Genomic DNA, 15,710 nt, shown 5'->3' with positions numbered 1-15,710 from the left:
GTTGCAATCGTTAACCCAACATATACTCAAAGAGAGCGGCATCAAAACAATCGAAGAAATCCCAACTACAATGTTTGAAGGCAACACTTCTTGCATTACACAAATCAGAGGAGGCTATATCAAAGGTGATAGAACGAAACACATCGACCCCAAGTTCTAATCTACTCATGATTTGGAAAAGGAAGGAAAGATTAATGTCAAGCATATCCAGTCATGTAACAACTTAGTCGATGTGTTCACAAAAACATTATCACCTAGCAAATTTCAAGAACTCGTGCATATGACCGGCATGCGTCGCGCCGCCGCTTTTGTGATATGTGTTAAATTCAGGGGGAACCCTACATGTGCTGTACTCTTTTTCCTTCGTCTAAGTTTTTATCCCACCAGATTTTTCTTGACAAGGTTTTAATGAGGTAGATAAACATATATGTGCAATAGTGGTAATATTTGTTTTTACCTAATATAAATTTTTAGATAGGAGTCATCCTATAGAAATTTATTCAAGGGGGAGTGTTGTAATCCGCTCAAGGGGTAATATAAATCCCTGCATAATTTGAGAAAAAATCTACACAACAATTATTTGTGTATCTAAAGCTTTCTTTTGATCTATTCAAATCCTTTGTTGCAAAACACGAGTATACTTCCTAAAAAAAAAAACCATCTTCTTGTTCCTCAACAATCAGAAAACTACTCATAATAAAGCAAATCGAAGAAGCCATATGAACACTCACATACAAACAACTACAACAACACAACCCTTTTATTCCTCTTCTTTCTTTTCCACTTCCATCTAAGATAACCCAACTTTCCCCCAATTTTACAATTTCAGGATCAAACTTTTTTCCCAGAAATCGAATTCAAAGACTCACACGCTCTCTCTTAGGTAAATCACTGCCTTTTTCTCAATTTCTTTCAAATTTTCAACATTTTTAGGTTTACCAAATTTCTTTTTAGACTTTAATTTAATATTATTGCTCTTTTCTTGACCATAATTTTATGTTTTGTTTGTGTTATTTTAATTGTCATGGTTTTAATTTTCATGAACAATGTTTTTGCTGCCTCTGCTAATTGGCAGCAATGGCAGGTGTAATTGTCATTTGGGTCACTGCTATTGCTTTGACTGTTGTCTATGAATATTGTATACAAGTACTATAATTTTTAGGTCAGTGTTCTTTTTTCTGCTAAACATTTTATTTTTAAGTTGCTTAATTACTCATTAAAATCAGATTATTAATATTTAATTTTTCCCATTTGTTAGTCTGGAATGCGGGATATAAGAAATAGTAAATAAAATGACTTAAAAGATGAATTTTTGTTTTCAAAAATTGCTTCTTTTCGATCGATACCTTACAATTTGGAATTATAGTACATTAGGAATTTAGGACTGAGTACATGCCTTGAACTAGTTACGTGCTACCTCCGAACATACAACATACTCCTTAGGTACATAGTTTAAGGAAGAGATTAGAGAAGGTAGACGGACAATTCGATTAAAGTAACTCAAAACATTGACAACTCAAACCTTGCATCTTATTGGTGTTAACTTATTTTTCACAATGTGCCAATGGGGTATGTTGTAACTGAAAAAAAGGAAGAATATTGCTTTTCATGTTAAGTAGAATGGGAGGGTGATGGAAAAAATTAAGAGTATCAATGTGCCAATGGTGTATGTTGTAAGTGGAGAAAATAAAAACGGAAGAGTATTGCTTTTCATGTTAAGTAGAATGGGAGAGTGATTTAGAATAAAAGACTTATGGGGCTGGTTGCAATTTCGGGTCAATTGTAAAGAAGAAAATTTAAAGTAATTCAGGTGTTTGTAGAGCTATTTTTACCTTGTATGCCATTGCTGTTAGGCCTGTAACCATAGCTCCTTGCAATCTGTTTGGAATGTAATAATTAGACAAAGACGAAAACATTGCTACTGAATGGCGGAGATGAGCTGGTTAAAAAAAAGGGGGTTGGGGAAACCATTTTTTTTTTTTTTTTTTATTCAAATAGCTATACTTGTGTTTGTGTGTGATGTTTTCAATTAATTGCACACTTGTTAACAATGGATATGGTTGGTGAAGCATAAGTGGGTATAATATTTGTAATGCTAATTGACAATGATTTTCTTCCTCCATCCTTTATTTGTTTCCGCAATATGGGCTGGCTCATAATTTTAGCCTACGATATAGTCAGGGCACAATATGTAATAGTTAAATTATTTATAAATGAGTTGGAGGGCATATGACATTCTTTGCCATTTGAGACTTGGGCTCCCCACTTATGGGATTAAGGCTTTGATTGATGGATGATGGATTTGAGACTTGGCTCATAAAGGCATTCTGGGATATGGATTGGGATTTTTAAACCTGAAAATGAAATGTGGAAAATAATTTCAGATATCCACTGTAAGAGTGAAATACATTAACAAACTGAGGGAACATTAACATTAAATTTCATAAGTGACACCTGCACTCTTGCATTTTAGGTAAAATGATGGTCTATTCGATAGATTGAATCATTGTTTTTACATAAATTAAATGCCAGAGGCCTATTTAGATTGGTATTTATGGGGGCAATGAAGCTTTAAGTGTCTTGTTTCCCTCTTGCATAGACGGTAGATTATTGGGAACATTTAGTGTCTCTTTTTAGCCTTTGTTTACTTAGATTTTGTTGTAGCTTGTAGCTTCATATGGAAGAGATCAAGCATTTCTGTAGGTCACTCAAAATCTTTTCTTTTCTAGCATTGCTTTCTCCATCCTAATATTTATTTTGTTAATACTCTTTTCTTTTTTTATCATTATAATTATAATTTCAGTCAATATGTATTTTGGCAACTCTGGAGGATTTAGCTTATTGGCTTGTATATCCCCCTTCCACTTAATATTGTTCTCTCATGCATATAAATAAAGGAAACCCTTTCAAAAGAGTTACACAATATGTCCAAAAACAAAAAACCGTTAGCTTCTTAATTGTTGACTATGAAATTATGAAGCATTTATACATTTTTACACTCAAACTTCAATCTTGAGCTTGATGGTTTCCCTTTGGCCCCAGTTTCTGACTTTATTTTTCTCATGTAGATGGACCTTTATGCTTTCAATCCAGGACCACTAGATGATTCTGTTCTTTATGATCAAGAGAAGCATGTCTCTTCTGCTGTTTGGGAAGGGCAGGTAAAACATTGGCAATGCTTTTGCAAATACAGATTGTCCTTGAATCTCAGGCTTGCTTACTGAATTTTTAAAATGGATATTTTCAGGAGCGTGGTGCACTTAGATGTCATGAACACACATCAAAGCTCAATCAGTGGGTACTAACACCAAAGCAGATTGAGTTAATTGATAAGGCAGGATTTGGGTATTTGAAATTCATTCCTGCAATTAGCATAGACAATCCACTGATATCTGCCTTAGTTGAAAGATGGCGTAGGGAAACAAATACATTTCACCTGACAGTTGGGGAAATGACTGTAACCCTTGAAGATGTTGCCTATTTACTTGGACTTTCAATCGACGGAGAACCTGTTATAGGGGTCACATATACTTCATGTGATGCTGTATGTGAAAGATATCTGGGAAAGGCACCAGATTCTGGATACACTAGTGGTGGCATGGTGAAGCTTAGTTGGCTGAAAGAATGCTTCTCTCGTTGTCCTGAAAATGCATCAACTGAAGATATAAAACGCCATACCCGGGCTTATCTTCTTTACCTTGTTGGAAGTACAATTTTTTCCACTACTACTGGTAATAAGGTCCCAGTGATGTACCTTCCTCTGTTTGAGGATTTTGACCACAGTGCGAAATATGCATGGGGTGCTGCAGCATTGGCTTTTTTGTATAGAGCACTTGGTAATGCATCACTGAGATCTCAGAGCACTGTTAGTGGCGGCTTAACGCTATTACAGGTGCTTAAGTCTGCTTGTTTTTTAGCTTATATTAAAGATGCCTTAAGATCTCTTTTTGTATGTGGTGACCTTAACTTTTCTTTTTTTTCCCAGTGTTGGAGTTACTTCCACCTGAATATTGGCAGACCAAAACTTCCCCAAGATTCATATTATGATAACTTTCCTCTAGTACTTCGGTGGAAAGGAAAACAAAATGGTCCTACTACAAATCGAGACATAACCTTCTATCGTAAGGCATTGGACTCGTTAAAGCCGGCTGATGTACGCCTACCATGATCAGTCTCTATATATATACATTTTGGATAATTTTCAGATGACAATGGGTTTTCATTCTGTTTCATTGCAGGTAGACTGGTTTCCCTATCAGAATGTTGACCCCATGGTAATACCTGATAATATAGCAAGCAGCTTAATTTTGGGGAGGTCTAAAACGATGCTGATATGCTTTGACAAGGCAGAGAGGCACCTACCAGATCGTTGTATGAGGCAGTATGGCATGCCTAATCAACCGATCCCAGAATCAGTAGACCGATGGGAAAGAAAGAGCCGTGGAGTTGATGGTGGGGTGGACTTGTCCGGAAAAATGGAGTTGGAGCTCAAAGAATGGTCAGAGCGGCATATCCATATCATGCATAATGGAGAAGATGCTGATGATAGCAAATATATGCACTGGTATTTGAGAATTACTCGTAGATTTGTAGGAAGACCGATTCCTCTTGCATCCGAGTTTCAAAGAATGGTAACCTTTTTATTTTTGCTCTCTTTCTCCGTTTTGAATGTTGGATTAAATAGAAATTTTCTTAAAGCCACACTTTATTCTTAATGATTTTTACAAAACCGCTGTTTTTAACTTCTTTGCTCTGTTCTTTGATTGCATACCACTGACCTTTACTTTCTTTGATTGAATAGTACTTAACATCTATCCAAAGCAAGGAGTAATTGACAAGAATAATCCCAACTATTGGTGGTTTGCTTTTTATTTCAATCATGAACTTTTCAAAATAATCTCAACAATGGAAGCTGTCTTCTTAGATTGATTCCATGTGATTCATAACCGGAAAAGCAGGTAACTAATTTATTTTCTTCGTCCTCCCTGCCAGTAAGTCCTCCAAGCACCAATTCCCTTGGACCCTTGCTCAACCAAGTCAAGTTACTCCCTTGCCTTCCAAGCCCAATCTCACGCGTATATTAGCTTCTTCCCCTAAAAGAACAGCCACCTTGCATCCGTCCTGAGTCCTGCCCAATAGTCTTCGCCCTCGTCGTCCCATTCTCCTTGCCTGCTTTAATTAATTACCATTAACCCCACCTTCTTTTCCCCCGAACCAAGCTACCTGGACCGCCTATGCTAAGCCCTTCCTGTTTCCATTCTCAACCATCCCTCCCCCTTCTCTATCTAAGGCAAAGAACAAAAGGCATCCACTACTGCCATTACGTCCTTTTCTTTTCTCATTCTTGCTATCTTTTAATCGTGAAAACAACTTTCCATGCTGCTGCACTTTCTAGAAACCACAGGGGAAAACCGCACTCACTATCTGCGCTTGACATTACCATCAGATATTACCACCATGAAAGTTAATGACTCCTGACTTACAGCAAAAGTTTATTTTCTGCAATCAGACTCAGTCCCCACCACTGTGATTGCTTACCTTGCAACCAAACAGTACCTGAAACTCTCTTTCAATCTTTATGTTGTGCCCAAAAAGGGTAAAGGGTATGAAGTAGGGGAGTTGCTGAAAAATGGTAATGGAGTCGGGGGAGGAAAGTTGTTGGAAAATAGGAGGAGATGATGGTGGAAACAGAAGAGAAGTAATTGTAACCTAATAAACCATTTTCTTCAGGTCACTGGACAGTTTTGGATCGGCATCCACATAGTTGGGGTTATTTGGAATAATCCATAGTTGAAACTATTATAAGTGGCTGTCAATAGTTGGAATTATTAATTTCAGTGACTCCTTGAATTTTTATTTTTTTTTTGTTTTGTTTTTAAAGTGAACTATGCTTTTTTAAAAAAGAAATTGTGTGTTCAGCTTTGGTTAATTTCTTTCTTTTTTGTTCCTTTTTTCCATGTCTACATTTCCTACTTTTTAAAATATTGTAGAATGCAACTCTACGTGAAGTCGCACACATTGCTGATACAATGTCCCTACAAGGATTGGATAATGAGCAAATACACTCAATAACCAGGATCAGATATATCATTCATGAGTGTTTACGTGACCAAGCAGGAAGTGTTGTCACAGTAGCATCACCATCGCCAGAAAATGAGAATTGCAACAAGAGAGGTAGGGGTAAGGAGAAGATCAGAAGAAAAGGAATGGGAAAACGAAGGCGGAAAGATGAGTTGGAGCAATGTGAAGAGGATAACACATGTAGAGACGATCAACTAATACCAAATTATGCTTTAACTGATATTGAATATGTACAACAGATGCATCACCCAGTTCGTTTGGTCAATCATCATCACCCATGTCATCCAGACATTGCAAATGTAAATGAAGAAGATATGGATGAAGCTCAGCTTTGCATTTCTGTGAATGAAGTAGGTGATGCACAGATCTGCTTGCATGAGAGTGAGGTAGTAACTGCCATGCCTTCTTGTGACGATATTGATGGATCACAGCCGTCAGACTTCATAGATCATCAAGACGGGCATTGCCCTCCATCTGATGAGGACACCAAGCTTGATGATCATGAAAATGGTTTGGTTCCAGGTTCCTGTAATCAAGAGGAGCCCAGTGACTTCTCTGATGAAGACACTAAGGTTGATGAACACGGAGCTAACTTGATTCACAGAGAGGACCATATTTCCTCTCCTCTTGATGATAGCACACCTCATTCTACCGAGATGCCTATGAAGGTACATCCACATTCATCTCATGAAAGTGAAGAAGACATTTCTCAGCAGTCTAATAATGGTATCAAATCAACATGAACAGTCCAAATTTTTTCATACATTGTTTCTACGAAAATTGCATTTTCTCTGTAGCCTACTAACAAATTTGGATTACTGATCTTTGTTTTTACATCAGTAGAATACAAACCCTCGTCACCAGATAATTTTGTTGAACTACTGTTTCCAAAGTTGAGATGAAACGACGAAGTCTTCATGTCACATCATTGGGTCTGTATAGAGAGCTTCTATGTTTATTAACTAGATATGGAATTAGACTATGTTCTCAATTTTGAATGTAAATATTTATCAAAACTTACTGATTGATTTATTGTGCTGAAGGATAAGTTTGTATTTTATACTCCCTCCGTTTCTTAATAATTGCAACACTTTGACCGACACACATGCCAATGCACAACTTTGACCATTAATATTTGTAATTATATATTATATAAGACATATAAAAGTTTGATCTAATGAAAATATACATAAAGACTAATCCAAAAATATTTTACATGGCAATATATATTTTTTATATATTGATTAAAAGTATAGTCAAAGTAAGCATATGAATAGTGCAAAAGTCAAAGTGTTGCGATTATTACGATACGGAGGGAGTATATATGTACCTTAGTTTCTTGAAGGAGGCAAAGGAGTTTCAAAAAGCCTCTATAATAATGAGAAAAAGCAAAGTATTAGCACACACTCATAACTATAAAATTATAGTAATTGTCAAAAAAAAAAAGTATAAAATTATAATAAAGGCCGACACAACTAATGATCTCAAAAGTCAGAATAACAACTTAAAATGTTTACAAAAATGTTATGAAGTTTTGCAAAAATTGCAACATGAAAGTATGTAGATTTTAGATGAAGAGAGAGAGAGAGAAACCATATGCCAATAGGAAAACGTTGCAATAAATATGAAACTTTCATAAAAGGTCAACATAATAATATGTATGGAATGAAGTTTTAGATAGAAGACGTTCTAGACTAGTTGCCAAAACATTGTCAATAATCACAACATGATAATTTTGATAACCTAAAAGAAATTTTAAATTGAAGTTGAGTTTTTCAAGTGAAATTAAGCTTGTATTTTTTTTTTTTTTTAGTTTGAAAAGTACTAGACTTTACTTTTAACTTGAAACAAAAAAAGTTATCTTAAGCTTGAACTTAGCTCAACTCATCATCATATAATTCATTTCTTGTACTCGATTTTCAAATAACCTCCAATTACCCTTGATAGAACACAAGTTATTATCGGAAAGTCATATGATCCACAACGAATCTTTCGTACAACACATGTATTTGGATGCAAAGAGCTTCACAGTTGCCTCCTCAAATGGCATAAGAGAACTTCACCATTTTTTTTAACTGACTAATGTGTTGCATACAAGCTTTGGAAGACAGAAAGCCTGAGATTGTGAAATTTCATATTATCTTTCTCAGAAAACAAAATTTTATCTAACTTTTCCATTTGGAAAGTGCAAAGTTGTAGAAGTTGCTCCTACAGAAGGGGAGAAAGAGGTACAAATAACGAATTCGTAAAACTAGCAAATACTGTGTAGCTCAACTCTATGAGGGGCAAGAAAGAAATATTCCTTTTATAAATATGGACCATATAAAAGTGTCAATATGCTGGTAATCAACTACTGGTGCGTCAAAAAAATTCTCCACGGCAAGTGGCTGGAGATGGTCACAATTCTATGATAATAGATTAACTAGCATTTGGAGCAGTTTGTTCAGTAGCTTGTTTCTTTGGACAGGCAGAAGAAATGTGACCGCGTTCACCACATTCATAGCAAGTCCTCCTCTTAAGCTTCCCAGAGCTAACCCCGGTATTATTCTCTGGTGGTTGTACTACTGGTGGCACAACTTCATTATAACTCTCTTCAGGTTTTACAGCTGCTGGCATAACAACACTATGATTCTCTCCAGGTTTTACAGCTGGCGGCATAACTCCAATAATATTCTGTTGAGGTTTCATAGTTGATGGTGCTGAGGCAGACCCCGGATGTCTTATAGCTCCTCTCACAGGGACTGCACGACTTATCTTCACAGGCCGTCCACATACTACATGCTGATCTAGTTTCAATGCCTTTGTAAGAGAGCCACTGTCAGAGAAGTCCACATGTGCGTATCCTTTGAATTCCCCAGTCTCTTTATCCTCCCCAAATCGGATGGACGTTATATTACAATCAGATAAGAACTTTCGTAAGTCTTCTTCTGTGATATCCCATGACAAGTTTCCAGCATATATCCTGTTGTAGCCCTCTATGACTGGTGGGATAAAGGCTGATGATTTAGTGGTACGAGTTGCCTTGTAGGGTTGAATTTTCAGGTAAAAGCCATCCCTGAGATAAAAGCAGATTGACACAAGTATATGAATGATGTGAAACTTAAGTAAGAAAAGTAATCAATAGACAGGTGCATATTGGAAAACACGTACATGTCAGATCCATCTAGTGCCAGGGCTTTTTTAGCAGCCTCTTCTGTCTGCAAAAAGCATGACAACATTATAAAATTAGGAAAAGAAAGCATTTTAATAATAAGGTGGGATGGAGGTAATATTATCATTTGCAAACCTAACAGGATATATAATTTCAAAAGGGAGGGGGAAGGAATTTCTCCAGTTTGATTATTGAGGTCACATTCTGCAGGGTGGTGCTGGTGGCTCTGGCTACTAACCCTGCCACTAGCCAACACGAATCACCTCATCTAAAAAGATATCATCAATATATAATACTGCTACAGGACAATCTTGTAATGATTTGTAGTTGAATGCATTTACGTAATGGGTTTAAAAATATCACAATAAATTGACTAAGTAGAAGGAAGAGACGATTTATTGTCAAAAGACTCAAAACCAAGGAAATTAAACAAGCATGTTTATATATTTAAATTATTTGATCATCCAGTAATCTAGCCAGTACCACCAAAGCCTTAAAATAACCGAGCTGCTACAACTTCCAAGTCTCTCCAACCCCCTATAAGATGGCATTGTCCAAATGCTCAAGTGATATTGACTTGCCAAATAGAAGGAGCTCTACAAGTAATAGATAGTTTGATATAGTAAACATGACAAAAAAAGATCACTGGCACAATGGTTATGTTAAATATATCAGGAATTCTATGCCTGCATATCTTGAAGCCAGAGGATCACAAAGGTTCGTTGCTTTGATTGATACAAACAAGAACTAACATAAACTTGATAAAAATGCAAATCCTCCAGAAGTATTTCAGTCACAGCCACCTAAGAAAAGAGATTACTACTACCAGGGAGAAAGGGGGTAAAGGTCAGCAATCTTGTGGTACAAATATTTAATGACAGGAAAGGATGACATCACATATGAAAGCTTTGGATCATACATATGTACTCATAATTTTGATTAACCAAGATTTTGTTTGCAAAGCACTAGGTGAAAGTAAGTAAGCCCTAGGCCGATGACTGCAGGTTGCTGCACAATTTCGTTCCATGATTTCCTTCTTTTTCAGTTCTAGTATAATCTCTTCTCTCTACTAGTCTACAGAATACCCCTCCCAATCTTGCCGTTCTTTTCTCTATTTCTCTCCCACATCTTTTCTCGCTTTCTTAATCCCCCTCCCGATCTTTTCTCTATCTCCCCCATACCTTCCCCCCCCCCCCCGGTTCTCTCTCTCTTTCTCTCACTTTTCTTCTTCTCTTCTCTATCTCCCCCATCCCTTTCCCCCTCCCCCTCTATCTCTCTTTCTCACACCATTCCTCTTCTCGTCTTTATCTCCCCCTATCCCTTCCCCCGGTCCCCCCCCTATCCCTTCTCTCTACTAGTCTACAGAATACCCCTCCCAATCTTGCCGTTCTTTTCTCTGTTTCTCTCCCACATCTTTTCTCGCTTTCTTAATCCCCCTCCCGATCTTTTCTCTATCTCCCCTATACCTTCCCCCCCCCCGGTTCTCTCTCTCTTTCTCTCACTTTTCTTCTTCTCTTCTCTATCTCCCCCATCCCTTCCCCCCCCCCTCTATCTCTCTTTCTCACACCATTTCTCTTCTCGTCTTTATCTCCCCCTATCCCTTCCCCCGGTCCCCCCCCACCACTCTAATAGAGTGTGTTGTTCAGGTCAACCTATTTACAATGTCTAATATTTCACCAAAAGATGGATTAATTATGATTGTTAAAATTCAGAAGCAGCAAAATGAAAAGGGCTCCTATAGAATATTTGATAAAATTCAAAGAAAGGAAAGAAGAGACATCAGAGGAAGACTGAGGAGGAATCAGAGGAGGGAAGGAGAAAATGGAGAGTAAAGGCATAAAAACATGCACAAAGACTTTAGAAAAGTGAAAAAATCATAATTTACATCACTAATTGGTGACGATCAATGGTTCACATTACATGAAAATAGCATAGTTAGCAACTATCTATAACTCAACAATATTTCATAAAAGCGTATAATTTAGAGACTAGATATCTGATTTTTATGAACGCATGGAAGAATAGAAGGTAGAACTTAAGAGAGATATGTGTAGGACATTATGACAATCCTGTCATTGAACAAGGTAGTCAAAAAGTGGGTGATAAAGTTCACAAGGCTTCAAAACAACAACTTCGTATATGACTTGTGTCAAGCTACCATTGGAGTTAGCCAACGTGTAATGATTTAGATATATGGAAAAAATTAGAGGGACATGTCATTGTTATGACTTTGATAAGAAAGATGGCACTATAATTGTTTAGATGGATGTTTTTGAGACTCACAAGCTTGCAAAACTTTGCAATTTGGAAGATACAAGAGCCTAGATATTCTCATAATTTCAATTTAGATTCAAATTTGCACGAGTTTTAGTCCGTTACAAACGGGTAATTACGAATATGCTATTTTATTATGACAGGGAATTACGATCATGCGCGAAGATAAATCATAGGTATATATGCAAATTGGCATGTTTGATTTTAACTCTACTTCTAAATTTAAACATAAAATCCTGAAATTCAGGATACTTTATTGAAATAAAACAAAAAATAATAATAATAATAAAAAAATTAAAAAAAAAATATTGACTTTCATATCTTCCTAAATGTAGGCATATTTCTATTCTTTGATTCCTATATTCCTCATCACTCTAATTGAGTGGTGAAACTGAGAAATAGTTACTCCAACAAGGTCTTCTACATAGCATACATGCACATGATATAATATGTGTTACATATGTCAATATTCGATGACATCGTTTCAACAACTTACAACTATTAAACAAATAAAAAATCAATAAAGGTTTTTTGGAACCTTGTAAGAACTAAAAACATGCCCAAAATAGGATACCTTCCATCAAATTTCTCGAAGATTTGTGATTAAATTATAAGAGGCCTATACTATAACGTACTTCCTCCGTATTTTTTTTACTTGATGTGTTTCTTTTATCACGCTTGCCGATGATGTACAACTTAAACCATCAATAGCTTTAATATTTAATAAGTAAAAATGATAAAAAGTTATATATGTGATTGTATTTATTGAGACGATTCTAGCAAGATCCCACATGAATGAATAAGTTTTTCCATACATATAATTCACAAAACACGGTCAAAGGAAGGGTGGTTATTAGTGTAAAAGTCAAAGCGGGTCAAGTAAAAAAGAACGGAGGAAGTAGTTGAGAAAAGCATCCTCGCCAAAAAGCCTAGACGTTAAGCTTTAGGATTGTTAACACTTAACTTTAGTTCAATATAGAAGATTGCTACATAACTAGTACAACAACAAAATAAAAAATGTTGCCACAAGGTAATGAGAGTTTGGCAGCTTCTTTTATAGGCTGAAGAGTCCATTTTTATTTATTCTAGATCCAACCAGATTGTACTATTGTACTAATTACTACAAATTGACCAAGATTGTCTTCATTAAAGAGGACAAGAGGGCCACTCGAACAAAGCTTTGAAAATTAAGGACTATCAGGTTCCTTCTGGAATTTAAGAGCTATCATTTACTCAGGCATTCAAATGAAAAACAGTTCTCACAAATAACAATTTCTACATGCTTTATCCTAACATCTCATGGAATTCAGTAACATCATTCTTATCAAGGGTCAATTCTTCTCCCCCAGCCCAAACAATGTCACTAAGATAGATTTGTAATGATTGAAAGCAATATGTCAAGCACTGATATTTGATCTTCATGAATACGAAGTAAAGTATAAATGCTCAAAAATTCAAAACAATATAAATAATCTCGGTGATAAAATATAGGTACCTTAAAGCTGATAAAAGCAATACCCCTGAATTTTCCAGTCTCAGGAAATTTCATACAATCAATATCAGTTATAGTACCACAATGATCAAAGAAACTCCACATATCGTCCTCGGTCGAACTATATGGCATCCCTCCAACATAAACTTTCTTACAATCATCCTCATTTCCTTGACTGTCAAACAAATAAACCAAAACATCTATATACATATGTTGGCCTCCCAACCATAGTGATGGTAGTTGGCCAGAAAATGGAGACCAGGGCAAATATACAAGTACTAAGGACATTTGATAAATAACAAAGAGTATTTGCTCAAAATATATGTTTTAAATTATTTTTCTATATTCAATCTATGAAATGAGCAAATATATTGCTCATCTATGAAATGATTAGAAATATTTTTCTCAATTACGAAATGAGCAAAATATGTAATGAGCAACATTGTTTTGCTCTTTTGCATCAATCAGCTAAAATGAGCAATATTTGTTTACTCATTTTAAGAAAAGGTAATCATAAGGAAAAGTTAGACAATTAGAACAAAGCAATAGTTGAAAGGTCATAATAGAAATGAGCAAATAGTTAGTTGCTCATTTGTCAAATGAACAAATAGTTAGTTGTTCATTTTTCAAATGAGCAAACATTTCCTTAATCATTCATTAAATCAACAATCATTTCTTTTCTCATTTGTGAAATGAGCAAACATTAGTTTGCTCATTTGTCAAATGAGCAGATAATTAGTTACTCATTTGTAAAATAAGCAAACATTTCTTTGATCATTTGGGAAATAAGAAATCAATTTTTTATTCATTTAGCAAATGAGCAAATAGTTAGTTACTCATTTGACAAATGAGCAAATACTTAGTTGCTACTTTAACAAATACTTAGTTTTTCTTTCTTTAATGTTTCCTTTAAAACCTTTTTTCCTTTGTCCTTTGAAGCAACTGTCTTGAACTTCTTTCCCTTATGTTGTGGATGTGTAGAACCACCAACAACTCCCAACTGTGCTGCCCCTGCTGCATCTTGGTCACCACCAACAACTCCTAAATGTGTTGCCCCTGCTGCATCTTGGTCATCACCAACAACTCCTAACTGTGCCCTTGCTGCATCTTGGTCACCACTAACATTAGTAGCAAAATCTGTCTCAACAGATGTCCTGCTCATACAAAATATTAGAAAACTTATCAATTTGGGTAGCCTTGATGTTAGTGGGTGTCCTCAGCTAAAGCACATGCCATTAGAATTAGCAAGATTGACTTCTCCTAATAGCATAAACTGACCCTAAGGAATAACCTTGTACAAACTATAAATTGACCCTAAGGAGTATGTTATGATAGAGAAGCATAGGCTAATAAATTATCAAATGAACAATTGGCAAATAAGCAATCAATATATTTGCTCAATTATCAAATAAGCAAATACTTAGTTGCTAATTTAACAAATAAGCAAAAACTTAGATGCTTATTTGTCAAATGAGCAAATAGTTTGTTTAATCATTCATTAAATCAGCAAACATTTCTTTGCTCATTTGTGAAATGAGCAAACATTAGTTTGCTCATTTGTCAAATGAGCAAACATTAGTTTGCTCATTTGTCAAATGAGCAAATAATTAGTTACTCATTTGGAAAATAAGCAAACATTTCTTTGATTATTTGGGAAATGAGCAATCACTTTTTTGCTCATTTAGCAAATGAGCAAATAGTTAGTTGCTCATTTGTCAAATGAGCAAATACTTAGTGCTAATTTAACAAATGACTGCAACTCCAAACAGAACATACATTTCATTAGATATGCTATACAAAATCAAAAACTTGATATTTCATAAATGAGCTACAAAACTTAAAATGAGCAAGTTTTAGAGAAGATGCACACTACAGGTTATAAGCCAGGTGCTTGTATATATACTACATTTATCTATGCTCATTGTAGTAGAGGAAACTTAGATGAGGCAGTAACTTGGATGAAGATTATGATTGAAGGAGGTGGTTTGCCAGATGTTGTCACTTAAACTGGACACCCAACACAACTCTCCCAAACAGACACAAACACTACACACACCTCGACTAGAATGCCCAATGACAGACACAAACACACAAAAAATACAACCAATTAGATCATAAATTCTGGGAAGATTAAGCACATAACTCAGGAAAATAGTTGAACATAAACACTCTGCAACCACCTGCCTAGTTCCCTCACCCATGCAACATCTAGTGGCACATGGCACCTACACCCCTGCTCCCTGCTAATTAATCACATAACACCATTCACAAAACACCTCAGGCTACAACAACATCTCACAATATCCTTGCTGCTTTTACTGAACAACATCTCAAGAACATCAGCTCCCCCACGCAGCCACTATAATCAACACCACCAAACCATACCAAACTCTACCACCACCATCAACTAAAAATAAATAATATAAATCAAAAGTAAATTACATAAGCTAAGAAGTAACTCAAAAAATGAAAAACCTACGATGATTACTAGCAAAATTATCCCAACCTTAAATCCATGAGTTACACTAAATTAACTTGTTTAATAAAAAAAATTGATCAAACTAAATTAATGACTAGAAAACGAAACCAAAATTCAATAACGAAATTTTAAGTTCAAAATTAACAAAACCAAGCGGCTTAAACCATATTAAATAAAACAAAAAAGGACTAACTAATGCATATTCATTACTCAATTGAAACTCAAATATTGCT

The 15,710-nt window shown here is 35.6% G+C and overlaps 2 protein-coding genes across 3 annotated transcripts; one reads left to right on the top strand and one right to left on the bottom strand.

The window, feature by feature from the left end:
• Positions 1–481: 481 nt before the first annotated feature.
• LOC110735452 (protein MAIN-LIKE 2-like) lies at positions 482–7,143 on the top strand. 2 transcript variants are annotated; one of them, XM_021915654.1, is made up of 7 exons: positions 482–883; positions 1,076–1,162; positions 3,069–3,161; positions 3,248–3,892; positions 3,986–4,153; positions 4,239–4,631; positions 5,991–7,143. In XM_021915654.1, exons 3-7 carry the CDS (start codon positions 3,069–3,071, stop codon positions 6,822–6,824), a joined length of 2,133 nt encoding a protein of 710 aa, XP_021771346.1. In that variant the 5' UTR covers positions 482–883; positions 1,076–1,162; the 3' UTR covers positions 6,825–7,143. The 2 variants fall into 2 exon arrangements, with proteins under 2 accessions (XP_021771346.1, XP_021771340.1); XM_021915648.1 differs by lacking the exon at positions 1,076–1,162.
• A 1,087-nt stretch (positions 7,144–8,230) lies between these two features.
• On the bottom strand, positions 8,231–13,640 carry LOC110735446 (28 kDa ribonucleoprotein, chloroplastic-like). The gene is made up of 3 exons (XM_021915638.1): positions 13,002–13,640; positions 9,232–9,278; positions 8,231–9,136 (listed from the first exon to the last, which is right to left on the bottom strand). The coding sequence occupies exons 1-3, from the start codon at positions 13,284–13,286 to the stop codon at positions 8,500–8,502; spliced, it is 969 nt and encodes a 322-aa protein (XP_021771330.1). The 5' UTR covers positions 13,287–13,640; the 3' UTR covers positions 8,231–8,499.
• Positions 13,641–15,710: the final 2,070 nt, after the last annotated feature.

The sequence above is a fragment of the Chenopodium quinoa genome, unplaced genomic scaffold (genome assembly GCF_001683475.1).
Source record: "Chenopodium quinoa cultivar QQ74 unplaced genomic scaffold, ASM168347v1, whole genome shotgun sequence".
In the NCBI taxonomy this organism is placed as follows: domain Eukaryota; kingdom Viridiplantae; phylum Streptophyta; class Magnoliopsida; order Caryophyllales; family Amaranthaceae; genus Chenopodium; species Chenopodium quinoa.
This window is presented reverse-complemented; position numbering and strand designations above follow the sequence as displayed.

What these genes read in the sequence shown, in the direction of transcription:
- LOC110735452 (XM_021915648.1), top strand. Translation starts at nt 3,069, where the DNA reads ATGGACCTTTATGCTTTCAATCCAGGACCACTAGATGATTCTGTTCTT. An exon ending in GCGGCTTAACGCTATTACAG is followed by an intron (nt 3,893 to 3,985) that starts GTGCTTAAGTCT and finishes TTTTTTTCCCAG; the next exon opens with TGTTGGAGTTACTTCCACCT. An exon ending in ACTCGTTAAAGCCGGCTGAT is followed by an intron (nt 4,154 to 4,238) that starts GTACGCCTACCA and finishes GTTTCATTGCAG; the next exon opens with GTAGACTGGTTTCCCTATCA.
- LOC110735446 (XM_021915638.1), bottom strand. Translation starts at nt 13,286, where the DNA reads ATGTCCTTAGTACTTGTATATTTGCCCTGGTCTCCATTTTCTGGCCAA. An exon ending in TTGCTTTTATCAGCTTTAAG is followed by an intron (nt 9,279 to 13,001) that starts GTACCTATATTT and finishes TGCTTTTTGCAG; the next exon opens with ACAGAAGAGGCTGCTAAAAA. An exon ending in GCACTAGATGGATCTGACAT is followed by an intron (nt 9,137 to 9,231) that starts GTACGTGTTTTC and finishes CTTTTATCTCAG; the next exon opens with GGATGGCTTTTACCTGAAAA.